Below are 23840 nucleotides of genomic sequence, written 5' to 3' on the forward strand. Positions count from 1 at the left end.
CTCTCGCAGAAGGACGTCTCCTCCAGCGCATCCGCAGGCGAGAGGGGGTAGAAGGGGCCAATGGGAGGCGGGCTGGGGAGGCGGGCGCGGAGGAGAGAGGGAGAAGGCGCCGGCTTGATTGTCCCAGCGGCGCCACTGGCCCGAAGAGGCGCAACTCTGGGCAGCGGGAGGAGGCGGGATGGGAGCGGGGAGGAGCCGCCGCGCGGATGCATCTTTCCCGGACGACGATCGCCTTCAGCCTTTCGTAGCTGCTGCTGAGGAGGGATGAGGTCACCCACACGTCCGCATCCTTGAAAGTCGCCGGAGCGCCGCGGGTTAAATGATTCTCAAAAGTTCCCAATTGGGACAATAAGGATCGTTTGCAAAAAAAAAAGTTGCAAAGAAGCAGACCAAGTTCGGTAAGCCTTAGCCCCTGTATTTGCGTGGTTCTCTCCCCCCCCCCCGTTTCCACAGATTTGAGGGAGTGGATCTCTCCCATCTGCTCTGGAGTGGATCTCTCCTGTCTGCTCCGGAGTGGATCTCTCCCATCTGCTCCGGAGTGGATCTCTCCCGTCTGCTCCGGAGTGGATCTCTACCATCTGCTCCGGAGTGGATCTCCCGTCTGCTCCGGAGTGGATCTCTCCCGTCTGCTCGCTGCCCGATCCTGAGCACGTTCACGCCGCAAAAGTCTCATTTCCTGAGTTTAGCGCTACTCGGGCAGTTCTGCGCTTACCTGGGAATAACTGGATTCCCATGGAGTTCTGAGTAGGAAAAGCATTTATATGTGATTTGCAGCGACGTCGACGCACGTCTTTGAGCATCTCTCGCTGGAAGCTTTCAGCTCAAGCCTTTCTCACATTCTAGCGGGACGTTTTCCTGCGCAAGTCCTGTCGGAATGAATGTTAAACGCCTTTCTCGCACCTTGGGCGCAGTTTGTTGGGGACTGTGCAGGAGAACCTCCCGCCGGCTGCTTTCTTTTTTTCTGCGGCTCCTGGAAAGTAGACTCCCTTCCCCGCTACACCGGAGTTTGCGGAATCTAGGGAGAGTGGTGTATAGAATAGTTTTTTCATATTTGCTGTTATTTGGCCTGCCTTCTATTCTTTATATATTGTGGGGCTTGGTGGGAAACACTCAGTGTGCCTAAATAAATAGGGAAACTTGTTGAAGATTAACTAACGTGTTTTAGTTGCTCCTTTGCCTTCAAGACCCGTATGAGGTTTTTTTCCCCAACAACAACAACAAGGATGTGATCTAACCATTTTTTAAAAAAAAAACCAACACATTTCATTATTCTGGTAGCACTGCAGATATTTTCAGCATGAGTCAAGTGTTGATGGCAACTGATCTATGTGTAAATACAATACAGCATGTCACAAAATATTAGATACAGGTCTATAGCTTGCTTGTTCCTTTATATGCTAGCCTGGGTTGTTATGACACACAGGAATGCTCCCAAGAGTAATTGGAAACACCTTTTTTCCAATTGAAAATATGACCCCAAAATATTATCGCACCACAATAGGATATTTCAACATAGTTTTTTTTTGTTACTGTTATTAAATCTTAACCTATAAAGCATGCTTTCTATATCAAAGGTGATTCTGCAAACCAATGTTTCCCCTTATGAAGTAAATAAAAGTAAGTCATGGAAATCAAGAAAAGCTGCTACAACTTAGTTCCCTAAGACAGAATCGTCGCTGCCACAGCCATGCTGCCCAATATGATTCAGATATTTCAGGTGGTAGAGAAAATGGTGAACAAAGTCTGTAAGATGAAAGATGGCTGTCTAATTCAAGGGAAAATAAAAAATTCCTTCCAGTAGCACCTTAAAGACCAACTAAGTTAGTTCTTGGTATGAGCTTTCGTGTGCATGCACACTTCTTCAGATACACACTGTGTATCTGAAGAAGTGTGCATGCACACGAAAGCTCATACCAAGAACTAACTTAGTTGGTCTTTAAGGTGCTACTGGAAGGAATTTTTTATTTTGACTATGGCAGACCAACACGGCTACCTATCTGTAATTCAAGGGATAAATTAATGGAAGTACTAAGTAATGTAGGCCTTCTGGGTCATGTCCTTGTTATGTACACCAGCCCTTAAGGAATGCTGTTGCATATTTTACTGTGGAGAATTATTGAATTGTGGAAGGGATCTTTCAGTTCATCTGCTCCAGGTGTGGGCAGCTGCAAATGGTGGCTTAGGGGCCTGGGCATAGCCAGGATTTATGTTGGGGGCGCAGGATTTATGTTGGGGGTGTGTGCAGAACCAAGCTAACTGCAATGTGATTGTTCAGTTACTTAAGTATTTTTATTTATTTACTTGATTGGGGTGGGCAGCTGCCTAGGGGTGACATGCAAAATCGACCCCAGAGTTTCTGCAGATCAGGGATTCTTAAAGCTTTTCAGCATGTGTGTAGGGGGCCATTTTGTTGTTGCCATTGTTAAACTAATGGGAATCCGAAACCCCTTGCCAATCTACTGAAAATTCCTGAGATATCACCAATTGTTGTAGATTTGTCTTCTGCCTGGCCCATGTCTAGCTGAACCAATCCTCTGCTTAAGGCAGGTTCAACAAGACAGGATATGCTGCGGCGTCTCCGCTTAAATATGCAACTGGACAATGCAAGGGGCTTCTTATTCTCTCTTCAAGTTCTGGAACAGATTAAAGAAGTTCTTATTAACTAAGCCCATTTATCATCTCCAATACAAGGACACCCCATGATGCATAAGCAGCTCTCCAGCCATAATGCGCCACATGCTACAATTCTCCTTACTGGGGGCACCAAGTCTCTTACTCCATTCTAGATTTCTCTAGACAGCGCTGATGGGAATGGGGATAGTTTGCTTCAGTTGCAGGCTAGTACTTCATACCCAACAGAGTTCCATGTGGTAGAAGAGGAAGAATGAAGTGATGGCTCTGTGCAAGGAGTCAAATTTCCCCAAGAAGTCAAACCTTCCCATTGCCTTTTTCAAGAGAGTCATTACATGCCTCTCATGTGTTGATATTTGGTTACCTTAGGTCTTACTCCTCTGTCACCAGAGGCACATGTGGCTTCCTGGCAAGCAACCCAGCCTCTTGCAAATTTCAACATTTGTTTAAAAAGCTTGCAGTGTGCCTCCTTCCTGTGTATCTGGTAAGTGTGCACATGCAGGCTATCGTTTTCCGCCTTTGCAACAGCAATGAAACAACAGAAATTGCCAACAGTGGAATCTTGAGCAGGGTAACCCTGCAAAGAAAAAGAAAGAGCCGGGGTGGATTTGATTGAAATCAAATTGATTTAAATCACGATTTAAATCATGATTTAAATCACTAGTCAGTAAGACTTGATTTAAATCATTTTTTTAACAGAAAGACTCATACTTGCTAGTATAATCTTAATATTTACAACCAGATGAAGGTTTCATTTTTGGAATAATAAATTTTCAGACTAGCTTTTACAATTATATCAAAAATTACTGATTTGGTTATACTATTAGAAATACATAGACAGATCATTATGAAATGATTGCTTATATTTAGACAACTTTTCTGCTGCTGGAAGGAGAAAAATAACCATTTCCTTAATAACAATTTAAACCATTTATTTAACTAAAACAATAACATTATAGCATATGTATCCATGTTTGTTAACTGATGTGGTTAAACGATTTTTTTTAAAAAAACCCCACACCTTAGACTGAGTTTTAGCACACATGAAAAAGTTAAAACAAATTTTTATTCCCTGATGAATAGCCTTTGGACTATAATGTAACTTAAATAGAAAACTGTCTTTAGAAAGATTTTTCCTCCAAAAGTGTTTTATTTTAAAAATCCAATTTAAATCCAAAAAAATCCAATTTAAATAATAATTAAAAAATCATTTTATTTTTTAAAAAATTAATCATTTCTTTTTGTCCACCCTGGAAAGAGCATTGAAACTCAGCTGCACAAGCAGTATGCACACAAGTGGAAGTTAATGAAATAAAACAAATAGTTCTCTTTAACTGCTGACCAACAACAACAACAACAATTTATTATTTACCGGTATATCCTGCCCATCTGGCTAGGTTTCCCCAGCTACTCTGGGCGGCTTCCAAAAAAGTATTAAAATACAGTAGTCTATTAAACATTAAAAGCTTCCCTAAAGAGGGCTGCCTTCAGATGCCTTCTAAAAGTCTGGTAGTTCTCTTTGACATCTGGTGGGAGGGCGTTCCACAGGGCAGGTGCCACTACCGAAAAGGCCCTCTGCTTGGTTCCTTGTAACTTGGCTTCTTGCAATGAGGGAACAGCCAGAAGGCCCTTAGTGTCCGAGCAGAACGATGGGGGTAGAGACGCTCCTTCAGGTATACTGGACCAAGGCCATTTAGGGCTTTAAAGGTCAGCACCAACACTTTGAATTCTGCTCGGAGACATACTGGGAGCCAATGTAGGTCTTTCAAGACTGGTGTTATGTGGTCTCGGCGGCTGCTCCCAGTCACCAGTCTAGCTGCCGCATTCTGGATTAATTGCAGTTTCCGGGTCACCTTCAAAGGTAGCCCCATGTAGAGCGCACTGCAGTAGTCCAAGCGGGAGATAACTAGAGCATGCACCACTCTGGCGAGGCAGTCTGCGGGCAGGTAGGGTCTTAGTCTGCGTACCAGATGGAGCTGGTAGAAAGCCGCCCTGGACACAGGATTAACCTGCGCCTCCATGGACAGCTGTGAGCCCAAAATGACTCCCAGGCTGTGCTCCTGGTCCTTCACTGGTTCTGATTTGAAAGAGAGTACATAGGGTGCCTCTGCTATAGGCGTCTAGTTAATTGAGATAATTGCTCAAATTAAAGCTGCATCATTCTCTGCTGTAGGAATGTAGGAAGTCAGTTCCACTGGCTAATAACATTTTGTACCTTAGACCCATTAAAGATGATCCATTGACTTCTTCTTAAGAAGGTCCACAGCGTGACTGCCCTCTCCATGTGTGCGTCTTGCACATCTTCAAATTCCATAAGAACATCCATTACCTGCCTGGAGGATCTTACAAAAAATGCACAGCAAGTTCAAAACAGGGTGAGACAAAACACCCCATAAGTTAATAAAGCCAGCAACGTTTATTGCAGAGACAACCTTGGATATGATTCAATTCGCCGCTCATGCGATAGATACAAAAATGGCGGCATGCCAGGCTCTGTAGCTGAAACACTGAGAAGCACACACCCCATTCAAAGTGTATTCAGAGATGATGCATTGAAGGATATCCTAATAGAGTCTGAGACAAGAGGAAGGTGCTCATCACACAGACAGAGGGGGGAAAGTATTCAAAGTGACACACCTTATTCTCTATACCAGTCCTTTCAGAATTTCCAATACCAAGGGGAAATCCAGAAATTGTAGACAAAGCCTCAATGGCACAAACCTAAATACCCTGAGAAGCAGCATCCAGATAGGTTCCAGAATACCATGGAGAATACCAAGTTCCACACCAAGGAAACTGAATACAGTAAGGTTGGGGTCATCTTCAAGATTTGTTCACGTGTTACAGCACACAACCATGGATTGCTGGTCCTGAACGTGATAAAACATGGATACAGAATTTCTATCAACACCCCTGAGGGGACCTTTTCCAGCTGACAACCACATTCCCTTCCGGGGGCCATGTGCAAATGGGGGGGGCTAGAGGCAAAAGTGGGTGGAGCAATAAATGCTAATTTTACATTTTGCACAGTAGGGTAGTTTCTGCACACACACACACACACACACACACTCCTTTGTATTCTCTATGCAGGCAAGCAGGAGACATCGGAATTCGGCTTGTCAAAAGCATTTGAGAAAGGTGGAAAGTCTGGCCTGGGAGAGAAGGTGTGGTTTGGGGAGAATCCCGAGGGCCAAGCGGATAGACATGGAGGGCCGCATTTGGCTGGTGGGCTCAGGGTTCCCCACTCCTGTCCTAGGTAATATAAAGATCAGTTCATGCAACAACTCTGAAGGACAAGCCAGTATGATCATAAAATAATTGGGAATTCTGCTGAGAAATACTACCTAACATAAAATCACTTGGTGAATTTCTTGCTGATCTGAGTTCCAGCTCATTCTTTTAACCACCGCCCTACCCCGCTTCCTGATTTCAATGAATAAGGATTGTGAAACATTTATGAACAGTCACAAAAGTTTGTTCCAGTGTTTGATGTGCCCCTGAGCTTGGAGACAAGTCAAACATTGATAAATATATTTCCCCAAAAATAGTGATTCTTTTTCTCCTAAGGAAAGGTTACTGTAAAATATATGTTTCACAGTAACCTTTTATCAATGGTGTTAGAAGAAACACACACACTATTTTTAGATAGATAACATTTATTTGTCAGAAGACAGTATTATTCCATACAATATTTTTCCCCAATTCAGTTTTGGCTCCATATCTAAGAGGAAAGTTATTTCAAAACAAACCCCCTCATTATTTCTGTTCTACAGTGATTTAACACAGCACATTCTGTTTTTAAAGATGCCTGTACTGTAAGGTTCTGCCAATATTTACAAACCTGCTTGGATAGCCAGAAAATGAGAAGGAAAGTCTGAGAGACTTACTGGAGTCATCAGTTCCTTAAAAAGCACTTTTGTTGTCTGCCATTTTGAGTCTGACATCTTCTAAGGTTTACACAGCAAATGGCAAGGTCTTTTAATACCATAAACGAAGCTGGCACAGAAAAGGAACAAAGGGCACATATTACACCTTATAACTTGTGCTATCAGTTTGATTCTTCCAGAGACTGGCGACCACAACATTTCCTTCAGATTGCTTGCATACACTTTCTCTCCTTCTGGCCCACAAATTTTGGCTGTTTCTGTGCCAGCACCCATTGCAGCCTTTGACACTTTACTTTCTACCTCATTGTTTCTTCTTGCACTGTACAGGCTGAGGCTTGTGACTTGTATCAGTGACATGGTGCATAGTAAGAGGACAATTGTGGGGTTCCTTTTTAGGCTGTCCAGTCTGCTGGATATGGGAAGAGGAGGGTACTGGTGATAATGTGAGGCTACCTATTTGATCATCAGTTGTTCAACACTGCATAGATGAGTGTTGAGATGCCCTAATCCAGGTGCTCTACCTAACCAGGTGAGAACTGAGGAAAGGGCTCTAGTAGTAGTGGTCCGCTGCTTAATAACAATTTATTTAACTAAAACAATAACATTATAGCATATGTATCCATGTTTGTTAACTGATGTGGTTAAACTGATGTGGTTTTTTTATTTTAAAAAAACTTAGACTGAGTTTTAGCACACATGAAACAGTTAAAACAAATCCTCATTTTCTGATGAATAGCCTTTGGACTATAATGTAACTTAAATAAAAAACTATCTTTAGAAAGATTTTTCCTCCAAAAGCATTTTATTTTAAAAATACAATTTAAATAAAAAAAATCTGATTTAAATTTTAAAAAATCAAATTTTTTGGATTTATTTTTTTAATCATTGATTTTTATACACCCTGCTCCCTTATGAGTAGACACATATAGGACTGCGCTGCATGCCTGCAATGTTCTGCACATATATCTGGAAGTTAGCCACACACTTAGACTTACTTTCGAGTAAGCATGCCTAGGATTACACCAACAGTCTTTTGGGGAGCAGGAAAAGCTTGAACGTTGATCTTGTGATTTGTGCATGTTTATAAGCAAAATGGAATTTGTCTCAACATTTTTACCAGATTCTTATTCCTTCTTGAGCCCCATGTTTTTGTTTACTAAACATTGCAATAATGTGCTGCTGTTCGTTTGAATTAATTGTAACTGCAATCATTATTATTTATTATGGTTGCTAATTGCCTTGCTGATATCTCAAAGCGACTTGCAAGATGCTTAAAGCACAGAATGACTTATCAAATATTTAACATCCAAATGCCATTGAACAGGCACAAAAAGAAACCGTCAAAATGACTAAAGGTGTTTATCATTCATAACTGCTTCCTGAATGCAAGCTGTTTGTAGGCTCAGTGTACATCAGCTGTCTGCCTTTGTTGTGTTGGCACAGGGGGCAGCTTTCCTGCCTAGTCTGTGCACCTGCAGTGCCTATTGTGACAAAGAATAAATTCAGTGGCATTCAGAGAGATCAAAAACCAAGGGAAGGAGAGCTAGCTAGCAGAAAGAAAAGAAAAACATTGCTACATATAAAGACAACAGTAGTACAGTCAAACCTCGGATCCTGAACAGCTCCATTTTGGAACATTTCAGCTCCCAAATGCTGAAAACCCAGAAGTAAGTGTTCTAGTATTTGAACATTTTTTGGAAGCTGAACGTCCGACTCGGCTTCTGCTTGAGTGCAGGAAGCTCCTGCGACCAATTAGAAGCTGTGCCTCGGTTGTCGAACATTTCGGAAGCCGAACTGGCTTCTGGAACAAATTATGTTCAACAACCGAGGTTTGACGGTCTATCAATCATGCAGACAGGCTTTGAAGTGTTCCTATTTCAACTTTCCAAATAAATGCCATTTGTGACTCAGGGATGGGGAACCTCAGACTCGGGAGTCAAATGCAACCTATCTGTGTGACCCTCGAAATTCCCCAAGCCTCACAAACTTTCATGAGTCACACCCCTCAACTGTTCTTCTTTTCACCCTCGTTGAGTGTTTTTTGCCTAGCTGGAATGTGTCCTTGAATGCTAATAATGCTTCTTCCTTGGCTGGAGAGAGAATAGAGAAAGGCATGTGAAAGTGAAGAAACCAACCTGTTGCCTACTTTTGTGGCCTACTTTTGCCTCTGACCATGTCCACCTCTGGCATGTGATGGGAGGGCATCCAAACTGGAATGTGGGAACATGCACATCTTTTGGACCTGAACATGCACACACATATATTTTAGATTTTTAGTTTACCGCTTCCCCAATGGGAAGGGGAAAACTCAAGTAAACAAATCAGTGAGTTTCTTCTAGTTTAACTAGTTTCCTCCCAGCCTTCTTCAGCTAACACCTGGACCCAAAGACCAGCTCAAACAGAGAGGCTTCATGCACCTTCTGAAAAGTGTGCTAGGTTGGACTGCCACAAATGTAGAGAGGAATTGGTAAATGGGGTTTGCAGCAAATGCAGCATAGGGTTTCAAGTTTTTGGAAGTAGGAATTTCCTTTCCTCAAGTAAAATGGTGCCTGTTAGTTTTATGTTGTTGACGTTTCTGTGGTTATCACAAGGTGAACATATATAAAATGGCTGTGGCGTCACCAGAGCAAATATTCCCTTTCAATTTAATCTTGGTTATAGTGAGGAGTGCCTTTGAACTTTGCTACTAATCTCCCCACTCTCCCTGCTTCAGATAAATCTGCAAATGTGTTCCTGGGCTAAAATAGTAAACTAACAGGGATGTATTTATGTTTTTTGCTATTCTGGGTATTTACTGACAGGAAGAAGAAGAAAAGCCTGACCATTCAAAGCAAACCTAGATGTGAACCTTACAGAGTGTATGTTGCGTATGATTATTCAAGCCTGACCAAAGAAAATATTTGTTAAAGAGAAGGAATATATATCCTACATCAGCTGCCCCCCTAAATTAATCAAAATCAACGCAAATCTGAGGTTCTGCCCCCCCTATTAAAAGCCTGCCCCCAACAATAATCCTAGCTACACCCATGCTCAGGAGGGAGACTTATAGAAGGTTGGGGAACTGACAGAAAGTCCTACCTTGTTTCAGAACCAAAGCTTTAAGACCTAAACTGTAACACCTCAGTGTTTATTTTAAGGAACAGAAGAAAATATAAGTTGCACATTTATCATCTTGTTCAGAAGCCTGTAACTACCACTGAATTTTACATATATATGCTTCTTGAAATAATTCCATCTCCTGGTGCACCTCTTGTTTTATTAACGTTGTTGTAAAATAAAATCTTTTTCTTGCTTAACTTCCCCATGTCTCCAAGTGCAAACGTTTTCTTTTAAAAAAGCAAAAATTAGCCAGTCATGAGAGAGGGCATATCTCACCAATACAGTCACAATTGTTTTTCAGGAGAGAAATTTGAATCTGGGTGGTGAATCAGCTGCTGTTGTGTTCCGCCGTAAAATAAATATTCATTTGCTTAGCTTTTCTTTTTTGCATGTTGCCTCTAAATATTGCCTCTTTGGTCTACCTGCAACTTTGCTGTGGGCACTGCCTTTTCATAGGGACAATGGGTCCAACTATCAGGGTCAAGGGTAAATAGCTAGCGGCCATAAAGCAATAAAAGTGAAAAAATGCTGATTTTGAGCCTGACAATCTTCGTTAAAGATTAACACTCAACCTGGATGTTCACAGATACTTTAATTGCGTTTACTTTCCATTTAACAAGCCATTTCCATGTTGTAACAATTTTCAAGGACCTGCTCAGCTCATTAGAAGCTTTAGGCTGCAGTCCAAAACACAGTTAGAGAACATGGGTTGTGGTGGAGGAGCTTAATGGAGCTGGAGGGGAGGCACCACGGCATCCACAGCCCTGCTGCTTATAGCAGCTGGAGGTGGTGGGGCCGGCAAATAGCTGCACCAGCCTAGGGCTTTCTGTAGGCCAGGCGAGACTGACAGGGGCTCTGGCTATGAAAATAAAATACAAAACCGAGCCTGGTACAAAGGGAATTTGGATTGCAGCGTTGAGGAGGGGTGGAAAGGAATCTGGAATCAGACTGTTTCAATGAGAAGTGCATATGCACATATCTTTTAATACAAGCTGAGATTCCTGCATTGCAGGGGTTGGAGTAGATCACCCTTGGGTTCCCTTCCAGCTCTACAATTCTATTATTCTAAGGGTGGAGAACCTGTGGCTCCCCAGGTGTTCTAGGACTTGCAGCCTAGCACTGGCTATGCTGACTTGGGCTGGTGAGAGTAGGAGACCCAGCCACATCTGGTTCCCCAACCCTGCTCTAAAGGAGAGCTCAGATTGTCCAAGCATTATAACACTAGGCTCCCCACCATCCCCAAGGCTGCATCTGTCCAACATAATGAGGATCCACGTGACAAGCAAATGTTGTAAAGCCACCTCCTGCAGGAATATGTTTATTTGCAGACTGAAACTTAGATTAGAGCCACAAGTAATGGGTTTCTCCCAGGAACGCTTTACTAAAGAACACTCTTTGACCGTATCTTTTTGTGCAGTAGGAAAAGATGGCAAATTTTAAAGGTCATGCGCTTCCTGGGAGTTTCTTCCTTATCTTTGGCCTGTGGTGGTCTGTGAAATATCCACTGAAGTACCTCTGTCGAAGGAAAAAGAACGCTTCCATTGGTTCCAAGACAGGATTTCATCGCTTAGAAATAGCAGAAGGCATAGCCAAAGCCTCCTTTGCCCTAATTGGTAAGTTGAAAATGGTTAGGATTGAGGATGTTTGGGTCTTCATGAATAACAATACAAACCATGATTATTTTTAAAACAATATGCATTAATGGTAAAACAAATTGTAGTGTGGATTCTGTCTGTCATTGAATGGGAGAAGGGTCATAGCTTAGTGGCAGGGCATCTTTTTTTCTGTGTAGAAGGTCCCATGTTTAAAGTGAGCCTCCCTGGGGAGAGCATTCCACAAGTGGAGGGCTTCCACAGAAATGGCCTACTCTCATATTTCTGCCCACCAGACCTCACATGGAGGAGGCACACAAAGGCCTCGTCTGATGATGACACTGTGTCAGGGTGCTGTCAGTGGCTCCTGGCTGGTTGCCCAGGAAAGTATAAAGACAAGGAAAAGTTTCTTACAGTCTTTCTTTATTGCAAACTCTACAGAGAGAGGCTATAGAACCCAGCCGCTTGGATAATGGCATTGTCCCAAGTGAATCTCCACTCCCGGTCTCTCCCACTTTCTCATTCATCATTCTCATTGCCTCCTCTATGGGTGCCCTCTGCCTTTGAGCTCTTTGTTCTCCTACTTTTAAGGTTTGCCAGGTTCTGCACCAGCTGAAGTTTCTGAACCGCCTTCATCATGATGCAGTAATCTAACCTGGAAGTTACCACACCATAGACAACTGATGTTAGGCTATCCCTGTCCAGATAGGGGTGTAGCTGGGCCACCAGCTGAAGCTGATGGAAGGCACTTTTTGCTACCGAGGCCACCTGACCCTCAAACAACAGCAGTGGATCCATTCTGTGTACCCATTCCTTCAGAGGGACTGGAACCCCATCAAGAGCAGGCAGCCTCCCATCCATCCAGTCTAGGGAACCACCCACTAACAGTGCCCCAGTCTTGTGTGGATTGAGCTTCAAGTTCATTGGCTCTCAACCAGTCCATTACCGGGATGGTGTCAAGTTTCCTTTTGGGGTTCATAGCTGTGGTTCCAGATGCTTAATAGTGCTAAAGAAAGAAGATATGAAATGGAGTTGTGGGCAGTAGCATTGACTAGACCAAGAGGTATGCACAAAGGACTGACCTGAATTTTCAGCTGATGCAAAATAAGCAAGGAGATAGGCTGCCATTACCACAGTGATGCTAAAAGGCTTTAACTAGTCTTTAATCAAGCAGCTGAATAAGAAGGTTGTTGACACAGTGTGCCATTGTTTCACACACAGGTATGATCGCCGAACAGTTTGTTCCTGATGGGCCACATCTGAAGTTGTATAATTATGAAGAGAAACAATGGGATCACCTAATGAACTGGCAGCATGCAACCATGTATCTTTTCTATGGCATCTCAGGGCTGGTAGACATTGTGGTGCACAGCACTAATGTGTTACCAGTAGCCTTGGACAGGTTGATGCTTTCGATTGCTGTTTTTGTGGAAGGTGAGTTGACTGCATCATACTGTTAATGGAGGAAAATCTTCTCTGAACTCTTAACACAAAAATGAGACAAAAACAAAATCCATTAGAGCAGTGCTCGCTCACCTGGTGCCCTCCAGAGGTTTTGGACTGCAACACCCAATAAACCCTGCTTTGCCCTAGGTTGGTAAAAGCTGCATTAGAAAAATTACATCATATAGTCATGTATGAAAGGGTGCGACAAAGAGAGGCTGAAGGAAAGGTCAAGAATGAGAATTAATGGAGCTGAAGAATGAACTTTCTATCTTTACTGTATTAGGCAGACTAAAGGCAGGATAGAAGAGTTAAAGATTTGGGGTTTGAAGTAGGGTTAAAGGCTCCTTATATTTAAGTTAATTAAGCAGACACCACAGTGTATACTGCGATCCCAAACATAACACACTTATTGATGAGTGTGGCTCTCTGCTTTGCGTTAACAATATGTTTAGGATCACAGAAGCATGTACTTTAGGGTTACCATATTTCCAAAATATTTAAAAAATAGGAAAGCACATATATGTACATGCATTTTTGTCTGTGAAATGAAAATACCTCAGCATTTAATGTAAATTATGTATCCAAATATAATAAGAACAATACCTTTGGGGGGACACAACCAATATTTTTGTCCACATTTTATTGATCTGTTTGCTGCTGGTGTTCTGTAATCTGCCTTGTGATGAGTCTTGCCCTTTAAAGCAGAGTATAAATCTTTCAGCAAATAAATAGAGGGAAAACGTGTACATCAAAACTTTCATAGTGGGATTCACGTTCATACTTCCCCCTACTCCTGCCATAACTGGGGGTTTGGGGGGCGTGTCGAGCATATGGAGGGAAGATTTAATTTTTTCGTCTCTTGCCATTCCTGATAAAAATCGCTTCCCCACTGGACTGCTTTGCTCTGTGTTGCCAGTTAAAATAGTCCCCAACACCTATTATTAGTTACAGAGAGGGAGCATGAACCTGACATGGTTGCTAATTAGTATCCCATCTAGTTTCTATTTTGGCCCTGAGCACCGCAGACTTGTGGAGTCCTGAGCTATCTCCCCTCTAGTATCCAAGGGAGGTGGGATATTGGATTCTCCCTACTGAAATTCTAGGTACCTGAGCACTTCTTGACTTTTCTAAAATAATGCATGCGTATAGACATAGGTTACTTGAAACAAAACCAAAATATTACGGTTTGTAACAGAAAATTTGTTCAGTAAATTAATACGTGAAGCAAAAGTAGACCCTCTCATTTCTTTGTCACCAGGATTTCTCTTTTATTTCCACATCCACGGGCGACCTATGTTAGATTTCCATGTTCATCAGTTACTTGTAGTGGCCGTCTTTGGAGGAGCTGCTTGCATCTTCTTGGAGGTCTTCTTCCGTGGCATCGTTGTCCTTGAGATGTTCCGAACCAGTCTTTGTATACTGCAGGGGAGCTGGTTCTGGCAGGTGATCGAGTCTCTGTTTCCAGCCTTCGTAATCAGTTAATTCCCAGGAAAACTTTGATTTTAGGCCCAGCAGCAGCCAGCAATATACCTTAGGGAGCTGATACCATTGCCCTACCCCCCATCTTCTGGTGTTCCTCTAATTACCAGGCAGTCACCATTGAAATTGGAGTTGATTATGTCACACTGGGGCATTGTGCTTTATTACATTGATGGCTGCCTGGTACTCAACAGAGGAAGGCTGCCACCACCTTCCTCTTCATTCATCATCTTCTGCCTTCACAGGAAAGCCTTCTTTCTCATGCCTGCATTCAACAGAAACATACCGTATTTTTCGCTCTATAAGACGCACAAGACCACAAGACGCACCTAGTTTTTGGAGGAGGAAAACAAGAAAAAAATATATTCTGAATCTCAGAAGCCAGAACAGCAAGAGGGATTGCTGCGCAGTGAAAGCAGCAATCCCTCTTGCTGTTCTTGCTTCCATGATAGCTGCGCAGCCTGCATTTGCTCCATAAGACGCACACACATTTCCCCTTACTTTTTAGGAGGGAAAAAGTGAGTCTTATAGAGCAAAAAATACGGTACTTAACTATTGCATTTATATCCCACCTTTTCTCCAAGGAGCTCAAGGTGGTCCACATGGTTTCCCCCCTCCTCATTTAATCCCCACAGCAACCCCTGTGAGGTTAGTTGGGCTGAGAGACAGTGAGTGGCCCAAGGTTACCCAGTGAGCTTCACAGCTGTGGAGATTTGAACTGGGGTCTCTCAGGTCCCGGTCCAAGACTCTTAACCACTACACCATGCCTCTGAGTCAGAGGAGGAGTCAGACCACCCAACCCAATAGGGATCCTATAAATCAGGCCCCATGCCTGGTCCACTCTGCAACAGGGATCTGGCCTGTCTGAGATGCTTGTGGGGAGAAAATGAAAGGCTGTAAAACGACACTCTTGGGGGAGCAGCCTGGAAGATGAGATTGAAAAATGGGAGGGCTGGTCCTTAGATGGATAAGTTTGGAGCTGTTCATTTGTCTTTCAAATACTGCACTTCAGATCAGACAGCTGCATTGTTTGTAACCAACCATTTCCCCTATTGAATAGAGGTGGCACAACAATGTACTCATTCTGGCAAACTTTCATATTTCTGGGATGGATTATATCTTGCCTCATTATTGAAGCCACTATTGCTTCAAAGCTCAGGGCAAGGGAGTTAAATGAAACTCTGAACTCTGATGTTTTGTAAATCTTCTGTGTTTAGCTTTGTACATGCCACTTTGTTATGAGTTCCGTAGGCGCAGTACTGTTGTTTGAGAGTATATGTTATGACAAGGAAAACATCTAGGTAAAAAATAGAAAAGGTGCAGAGTTTGTTTGACGAATGGGAGAGTTCACAACAGCAGAACAAGTTTCAGAAGGGAAGGCAGCTCTCCCATTTGCAGTGCTTTCCATAAATAAGCTTAAATACAGTGGTACCTCAGGTTACATACGCTTCAGGTTACAGACTCCGCTAACCCAGAAATAGTACCTCGGGTTAAGAACTTTGCTTCAGGATGAGAACAGAAATCATGCTCCAGCGGTGCGGTGGCAGCGGGAGGCCCCTTTAGCTAAAGTGGTGCTTCAGGTTAAGAACAGTTTCAGGTTAAGAACGGACCTCCAGAATGAATTAAGTACTTAACCCGAGGTACCACTGTAAATATATTCAGTACCATAGAAGAATTCACCAATGCATTCTCTTCTCCAGGGTGTTCCTCTGTAGATTTGGGATTGAGACTTATCTTCTTTTACTTCTGCTTGTAAATTTCTATTTAAGAAGCATTTCAAAAATGTATCTGTGAAGTTACTTTCTTTGGGCTGGTGTTATTATAAAAATATAAGTGTGTGTCTTACATCTTTCAAAATATAGACCAATGATGCATCATTTTATAAAATTTCTCTTTAAAATCATAACACAATGTGAATTTTAACCCTTTAGTCCACATATACTCTCACTGTTCCATCTGTATATTATAACCAATTTTGTTTACCCATTTGACCATGCATTCTTTAATTAGTTCTTCTTATGTTTCAAATTTCAAGAAAACTTTATACATTTTTGCAATAACATAGCCATCATCTGCCAAATGTTCTTTTTTTGACACCACAGATTGGATTTGTACTTTATCCTCCAAGTGGGGGTCCAGAATGGAACCAAACGGACCACAATAATATCATGTTCATCACCATGTGCTATTGCTGGCATTATGCATTTGCACTTCTAATAATGGCTTTGAATTACACTGTAATCAGCTGGTAAGTAAATCCCGAAGAGCTTCATTTAACTTGCCACTAAATGCTAGAGCGTTGTTCAACATAAGAAAACTCTCAGCTATGCAAAATTGGCTACTCCAGTTCTGGAGGAATGCGAAACTGCCATGGCCTCCATATGTCAGCCTGCAACCATTGGGCTTTGCTGTTTTCTCACAACCTTGCTAGGAAATAAGCAAAGTTCCTCTGTGTCATTTATGTAGCAGTGAACAATGTGCATTTCTTTTTCTTCTGAAAGAGGTAGCTGTCTGTTGAACTCTGTGAGGCTCTTTCCTGTAGTCTGTCTCTTCTCAAAGCTTAAGATCAGGGAAGACGCATGAACGTTTTGCTCATGGGTCTATTTGAAATGCCAGCACCCAGCCCTAGAATATTATATGTTTGGGTCCAGAGAAATGCCATTGAAAAGGATAGGAATGTCAGAGTGGTGCCCCTCACTGGGCCTCAGGTCAGTTGTGTCACTACTGCCTACCAGGAGGTGGAGGGTGAGGGATGAGGTCAGAATGGTGGAAATGGGCCAGCAGGAGCACATGCATCCTAGCCTCACAGTCCCCTCCCTCTCCCACTCTGCACCCTGTAAGCAGCAGTGACACAACTGACTAGAGATCAGGTGACTTCCAGCACCCATCACATTGCTGGAGGGTTATTTTCCTACCTCTGCCAAGGGTTGAGGGACTCTGCTGAATGGCGCAGGTTGTGGTACAGGGGGACTGAGGAGGGGATAGCTGACGATTGTGTAGAGCCACCATCCATGAGCACTTTAAAGTGTGACAAAACATTGGTGAGTTGACTTGGGGTATACATTGTTACTATGGTAATCCCGTATAAAATAGGCAGCTCCCCACTTGATTCCTACCCAGCTTAGAATATATGACAGTGACTTTGCAATTCATGTGCAAAGCAGAAATATATATAAACAACTAAGGTAAGATTGCCAACTTCAATTAAAAATTATACGAAATGAAACATTTATTTTATTTTAATGAAATATTTCCAGTCTCTGATGTCACCAGATTATATTGCCCCACACCACAGGGAGAAAAGTCATTTAGTAATCAGCTGAGTGCCCTGGATCAGCTGATAACGGGGTTATTAACTATTTTACACAAATATCTTAAAAAGAGCAAAGCTACAGTGGTACCTCGGGTTACATACGCTTCAGGTTACAGACTCCACTAACCCAGAAATAATACCTCAGGTTAAGAACTTTGCTTCAGGATGAGAACAGAAATTGTGCAGCGGTGGCACGGCAGCAGCGGGAGGCCCCATTAGCTAAAGTGGTGTTTCAGGTTAAGAAAAGTTTCAGGTTAAGAATGGACCTCTGGAACGAATTAAGTACGTAACCAGAGGTACCACTGTATATGTGAGTGTTTCAGAAGGCGTGCCCTCTCTGCATGGACATATATGATTTTGGGATGAATTTTGCTTTAAATGACCCTCAAATATTGTTGAAGGCAGCTCATTCATTTGTGCACTTGAGAAAACTCTTCTACCTTTTAGAATAGTTGGATCCTGTAGATATATATGCCAGTGTATCAGGATATATAATTGGAAAACAGTTAAACCAGGAATATAAGTTTCTCATTCAGAAAGTCTCTTCTGTTGTTTGATATCAAATAGGTGTTGATTTCCTTACACCTAACCGGGTGAACATGTAGCTCAAATGGTTCTGCTTTGTTTTCCCCCTCTCCAGGATAGTTCGCACAAAACTAAAACAAACTCCATCCATGGAAATTGGATTATTGAAAACATCTGAGCGAGACCAGGAATCGGAAGATGAGATCTAATTCAGCACAAATGTTTTCTTAAGGTTTAGCACCTATTCTTTCCACTTCTGAATTGTAATGGCGTTGTTTATCACATCATTAAGACTCTGCATTAATTTATGAAACTTCCATTAGTGCATCGTTTATCCTTTGCTTGAAGTAGAAAGAGAATGTTTTGCTAATGAATAGGCTGGGGTGACATTGTCATGTGCAAATCAATCCAGACCATTATTATGGGTGGGGCTATTCTTTCATTGCTCTTGGGTAAACTGGGAGGTTTCCACACATAGCAATCAAATGCAACCCTGCCGTTGCATAAAACTGATTGTATACACCTTAAAACCAAGCCAGTCATAAAATGCGCATATCTATTTTTAACTATAAAGAATAATTTGTTGTCTGTCCAAAGTGTATCTTGCAAATTTATATTTTTCAAAGTTATTGCTTTATTATTATTATTTATTATCGAGTATGATCTAATTGCATTAAAGGAAATACAAATCTAGTGCAAAAAAAAGGTTAGTGTTGTGACTTAGGACACAATGGCATTCTTAAAATGCTGGATGATTGTAAGCACTATATTAGACTTGTTACTTACCTTGTACCAGAGTCCATTTATCTAAATAAGGCATATATGCCTGCTGTATATCTTAGAGCCTTTGCTCTGAATTTATTCAGTGTGTAGTAGAGTTGGGTGAGAGGGTTCAAATCCCCACTTGACCATGAAACTTGACACACCTTGGAAAAGTCATTATGTCTCTGTGAGGCATGGGGAATATGAGGCCCTCCAGATGTGGTGGAGTCTCCTACTTTGGAGGTCTTTAAGCAGAGGCTTGACAACCATATGTCAGGAGTGCTGTGATGGTGTTTCCTGCTTGGCAGGGGGTTGGACTCGATGGCCCTTGTGGTCTCTTCCAACTCTATGATTCTATGATTCTATGATTCTTCTATGTTGTTGCACTCCATCTCCCATCAGCCACAGACAGCAAGGCCAATGATCATGTAGGATGGGAGTTGTAGTGCAGCAACCTCTACAGAGCCACAGGTTCACTATCCCTATACTCAAAGCAAACAATGGTTACTGTTTGGGAGAGGGCTATGGCCGTGCTACCTCCCTCACTTGCAGATACCTCTTCCTGGAAGTAATACTCATTCCTTTTGAGTCTGCTTACTGGGAAAGCACCATTTAGAAGTATCCTTATTTGTGCCACGTTACTCAGTATGAAGCTATACTCAGGAAATACCGTATGACATAGTGTGCCTTTTAGCTTTCTTGTCAGTAAGTATATTATCGGCTGGGAACAGAGTATGTGGGACATAAAATGGCAAGTGTGTCTAGCAGATTTAATAGGATGTACATATGTTCTGTTTAGGAAATCCAACTTTAAATGACTCTTCTACCAATGGACAAGAGCATTTTAATTTCTACTTCATATGCACTTTCTAAACACCAAAAGTTATTGTTACAGCAATCTTTTGGTAGAGAGGAAGAAGAATTCTGTTTATCAAGTAATCAATGAAGGATCCTTCAGGCTAGTGCAGCTACTTAAAATTATGAATAATAACTTGGTTTTAAATGTTGAAATAAATTGTTCCAGTTTACTTTGAAACAAGCAACATTTGTAGTCTTGATTTTTCTTTTTACTCTTTCGTTGAGTTCCGTTGTTAGTCCACTTGTACTTAGGTTCTGGACATATATCTGTCCTTCAGCCAACAGAGCCTCTGGTTTCAATGGGTATTTATTACCAAATATATGTGCATAGGATTTCAGCATTAGATGCAGTGAAGTACAGTGGTACATCTGATAAGCTTCCAAAACAGCAGTGACTGGATGTATAACGATTTCCTTTTATGTACTGGATTTTCTGTGGTAAGAGGAAATCCAAATTAAATATTAAAGCACCATAGTTAAAGGCCCACTTCTTCAGATACACTTTTCAGAATTTTAATGATGTAAACATTCATGTTATTAGTATTTTTAGTGCAAGCTGATAACAAGCCACATCATGCTAGGAGAAAACCAGTGGTTGCGTCTTCATCCAAAGCTTGATCAGTCCGTGCTGGTCATGGGACCGAGACGGGTCTGGTTGCCCTAACAGATGATCTTTGTAGACAGCTGGATCGAGGCGGGTCAGGGCTGCTGATTCTTCTAGATCTGTCAGCAGCTTTCGACATGGCTGATCACGAACTCCTGGACCACCGCCTTGCCGATGTGGGGATCCAGGGCACAGTCCTTCAATCGCTGCGCTCGTTTCTCTCTGGCCAGGGACAGAGGGTGGTGCTTGGGGGGGAATTGTCACCGCACCACTCCTTGGTGTGTGGAGTACCTCAGGGTGCGATACTCTCTCTGATGCTTTTCAACATCTTTATGCGCCCCCTCGCCCAGCTTGTCCGGAGTTTTGGGCTGGGTTGCCATCAGTATGCCGATGACACCCAACTCTATCTGTTGTTGGATGGCCATCCTGACTCAGCCCCAGACACACTGACCAGATGTTTGGAAGCTGTGGCTGGATGGTTACGTGGGAGCTGGTTGAAGCTAAATCCTTCGAAGACAGAGGTCCTGTGGCTGGGACAGGACAATATGGGTTTGGGGGGGCAACTCCCATCTCTTGCAGGGGCGCAATTAGTGCCAGCACCGTCTGTTAAGAGTTTGGGTGTAATCTTCGACACCTCTCTTTCCATGGAGGCGCAGATTGCAGCTATAACAAAGGCGGCATTTTTCCATCTCCGCCAAGCTAAGCAGTTGGCTCCTTACCTCTCTCGCCCTGACCTAGCCACTGTGATCCATGCGACGGTCACCTCCAGACTGGATTATTGTAACTTGCTCTACATGGGGCTGCCCTTGAGACTGACCCAGAAACTCCAGTGGGTGCAGAATGCTGCAGCGAGACTCCTTATGGGGTCTTCGCTGCGAGATCACATTCACCCGGTGCTATACCAGCTGCACTGGCTCCCAGTGGAGTACAGGATCAGGTTTAAGGTGCTGGTTTTAACCTTTAAAGCCCTATACGGCCTAGGACCCTCATACCTACGGGACCGCCTCTCCTGGTATGCCCCACAGAGAAACTTATGGTATTCAAATAAAAACATCTTGAAGGTCCCAGGCCACAGAGAAGTTAGGCTGGCCTCAACTAGAGCCAGGGCTTTTTGGGCTGTGGCTCCGATCTGGCGGAACACTCTGTCACAAGAGACATCTTTCCTCAGGGCCTGCAAGACAGAGCTGTTCCACCAGGCCTTTGGCCAGGGCACAGCCTGACTCCCTCCCTCGGCAATCTTCGCGGAGCTCTGGCCCAATGGTTGCCAGTAGCTTGATTTGAAATAATTTTATAATGAATGATTTTAGAGTGTTGTTGTGCTGTACTTTTGTACTGTTTTATTGTTGTTAGCTGCCCTGAGCCCAGCTTCGGCTGGGGAGGGCGGGATATAAATAAAATTTATTATTATTATTATTAATATATTTGTGGCCAACTTATTGTGGGGCAGACCACTTTAACTGCCATAGCCTTTGAAATATACTCGGAGTCACGTAGTGATTTCATGCTCTTTATTGCAGCTCGTGAAACAGTGAATGAATTTTCCCCAAACCTCTGGCTTTATATACATTATTTACACAATGGGTCCCATCTGACTGGCTGATTCTGCTTCCCTCCTGGAGCCTGATTGGGCTGCTCCCGCAGGCCAGTCAGTTATTACATTCTGGGATCCTACCTGCCTAATAGGCTGATTGACTTCCTCTTGGTGCCTGATTGGACTGCTCCTGCAGTTTGTTGTATTCTAAGATCTACCTGCCTATTGTTCTAGGATCCAAGCTTAGTACATAACACCCTTCTTCAAAGAATCATGGGAATGGTGGTTCATTGAAATACTGAGAATTCTCAGAGGTTCTCCCATTCCCTCTGAACTACAACCAAAGTTTTCTGGGAAGACGGGATGGCTGCTAAAAATAATGCTTTAGAGAAGCTACACCCTTGCATCCCTCCAGATATTACAACTCCCATTGGCCACAAGCCAACATGACCGGTGAACGAAGTTGTAGTCCAACAGCACCTTGAGTGTTATAGGTTCTCCATCCCTGCCTTGGTGGATCTAAGTGGTTTCCAGTGTGGGAACATCTTGCAGGCAGGGAGCTCCATATTCATAGCCAAATTCAAGGAGGAGAGGGCTATTGATGGCTCCTAGCCATGATGGCTGTGTTCTGTCTCCATGGTGGGAGGGAGACAGTAATGTTTCTGAATGCCAGTTGCTGGAATTCAGCCTTTCTGCTCAAATAACCACATGCAGGTTTCTTATGGGCTTCTGTGAGAACAGGATGTTAGACTAGATGGGTTGTTGACCTGATCCAGTGGGCTTTTCCTATGTTCTTACATGTTCCCAAGCCATTTTAACTGGGGTTCCATTGTGTATGGAAGCCCCAGGAAGGAAAAGAGCTGCATTTGAATGTGGCTGATCTGTCCTTCCAATTCAGTGCTTTCAAATCTCTTGGAACAGGCTCACTGGCTACAGCAATGCTTTTAAGACCATTGGCCCCACCTCCCCAGCACAACTGGCTAACAAAAATGAGCATTAAATGCGTTTAGTATGAAGCTTGCTGTTAAGGAATGAAATGGTAAGTGTTATTGCATGGATTCTATTACCTTAGTGCTTTTCCATAGCACTAAATGTCCTGCTTCTGAAAGCACTTTCTTGCAGTTTCCAAGTTTTCAAGGGTGGAGCGGGCAGTCTTCTGCTAGCTGTGAAATCAAACCTAGTCTTAATACAGGCATCAATATTTGATGTGGAACTTGAACCTCCAGATTTAGGAAAATAAATGTACTGGTGAAAGTAATTATGGCATGCCTGCCCTAAACACATTTACTTAGAGCATAAGTGAGATACAGATCGAGTTGGGGGCAAGAATGGATCCCTCCATAAGCATGGAAGCACACCAATGGTTTTGTTATAGCATGATATGACTTGATATCAGTTTACAGTAAAATGCAGACAACATTCATGTTTCTGTTATTAACTGACTGATAAGAACAGCTGAAAAAGTGGGCTTTTAATTATGACTCACCTAATGGCCCTTGGATGTTGTTGCTCTCCATCTCCTATCATCTCCATGCAGCATGGCCAGTGGTCAAAGATGATGGGATTTGTAGTCCAACAACATTTGGAGGGCCACAGAATCACCATCCTGACTCAACAAACAAACCAGCAAGCAAGCCAGGCTAGAGTGTTTTCTAATAAATTTATTGTGGCATAATCTTCCATAGATTAGAACCCACAGATCAGATTCATGAGGCGTTACCCTCTATTCTCTCTCTCTCTCTCTCTCTCTCTCTCTCTCTCTCTCTGTGTGTGTGTGTGTATGTGTGTGTTACACATAGAGGCAAAGAGAGAATGGAACTAAATGGCCATGAAATGGGGAGGGGGGAATTTCTGAAAATTATTTTTAAAGTAATGGGATTGTGCACTCCACCACTAACTGGGGATAACGCTATTGTCCTAGCTTTGTTTCTGAAGAAGTGAACTATGGTTCACAAAAGATGGTGCCCACAATAAATAAGTTGTTCTTTATGGTGCCACAATTTCTTTAAAAAAAATTTTTTTGCCGATTTTGCTGCAAAAGTTTTCTGCTCTGGAAGCTGATTTCACAACAACACAAACCCTGAGAAATGGGTTTATAACAACATAATAAAAT

The 23840-nt window shown here is 42.7% G+C and overlaps 1 protein-coding gene across 2 annotated transcripts; it reads left to right on the top strand.

Annotated features, from left to right (window-relative positions):
• Positions 1-238: 238 nt before the first annotated feature.
• Positions 239-18353, top strand: TMEM45A (transmembrane protein 45A). Of its 2 annotated transcripts, none has more exons than XM_082221039.1 (6): positions 239-398; positions 11035-11230; positions 12431-12643; positions 13914-14098; positions 16237-16382; positions 18088-18353. In XM_082221039.1, the coding sequence occupies exons 2-6, from the start codon at positions 11044-11046 to the stop codon at positions 18179-18181; spliced, it is 825 nt and encodes a 274-aa protein (XP_082077165.1). In that variant the 5' UTR covers positions 239-398; positions 11035-11043; the 3' UTR covers positions 18182-18353. The 2 variants fall into 2 exon arrangements, with proteins under 2 accessions (XP_082077165.1, XP_082077166.1); XM_082221040.1 differs by having other exon boundaries at positions 244-398; positions 11038-11230.
• The last annotated feature ends 5487 nt before the right edge of the window (positions 18354-23840 follow it).

This window comes from Podarcis vaucheri, assembly GCF_965113315.1.
Source record: "Podarcis vaucheri genome assembly, chromosome: 4".
Classification (NCBI taxonomy): domain Eukaryota; kingdom Metazoa; phylum Chordata; class Lepidosauria; order Squamata; family Lacertidae; genus Podarcis; species Podarcis vaucheri.

What these genes read in the sequence shown, in the direction of transcription:
- TMEM45A (XM_082221039.1), top strand. Translation starts at nt 11,044, where the DNA reads ATGGCAAATTTTAAAGGTCATGCGCTTCCTGGGAGTTTCTTCCTTATC. An exon ending in GATTGCTGTTTTTGTGGAAG is followed by an intron (nt 12,644 to 13,913) that starts GTGAGTTGACTG and finishes CTTTGTCACCAG; the next exon opens with GATTTCTCTTTTATTTCCAC. An exon ending in AATTACACTGTAATCAGCTG is followed by an intron (nt 16,383 to 18,087) that starts GTAAGTAAATCC and finishes CCCCCTCTCCAG; the next exon opens with GATAGTTCGCACAAAACTAA.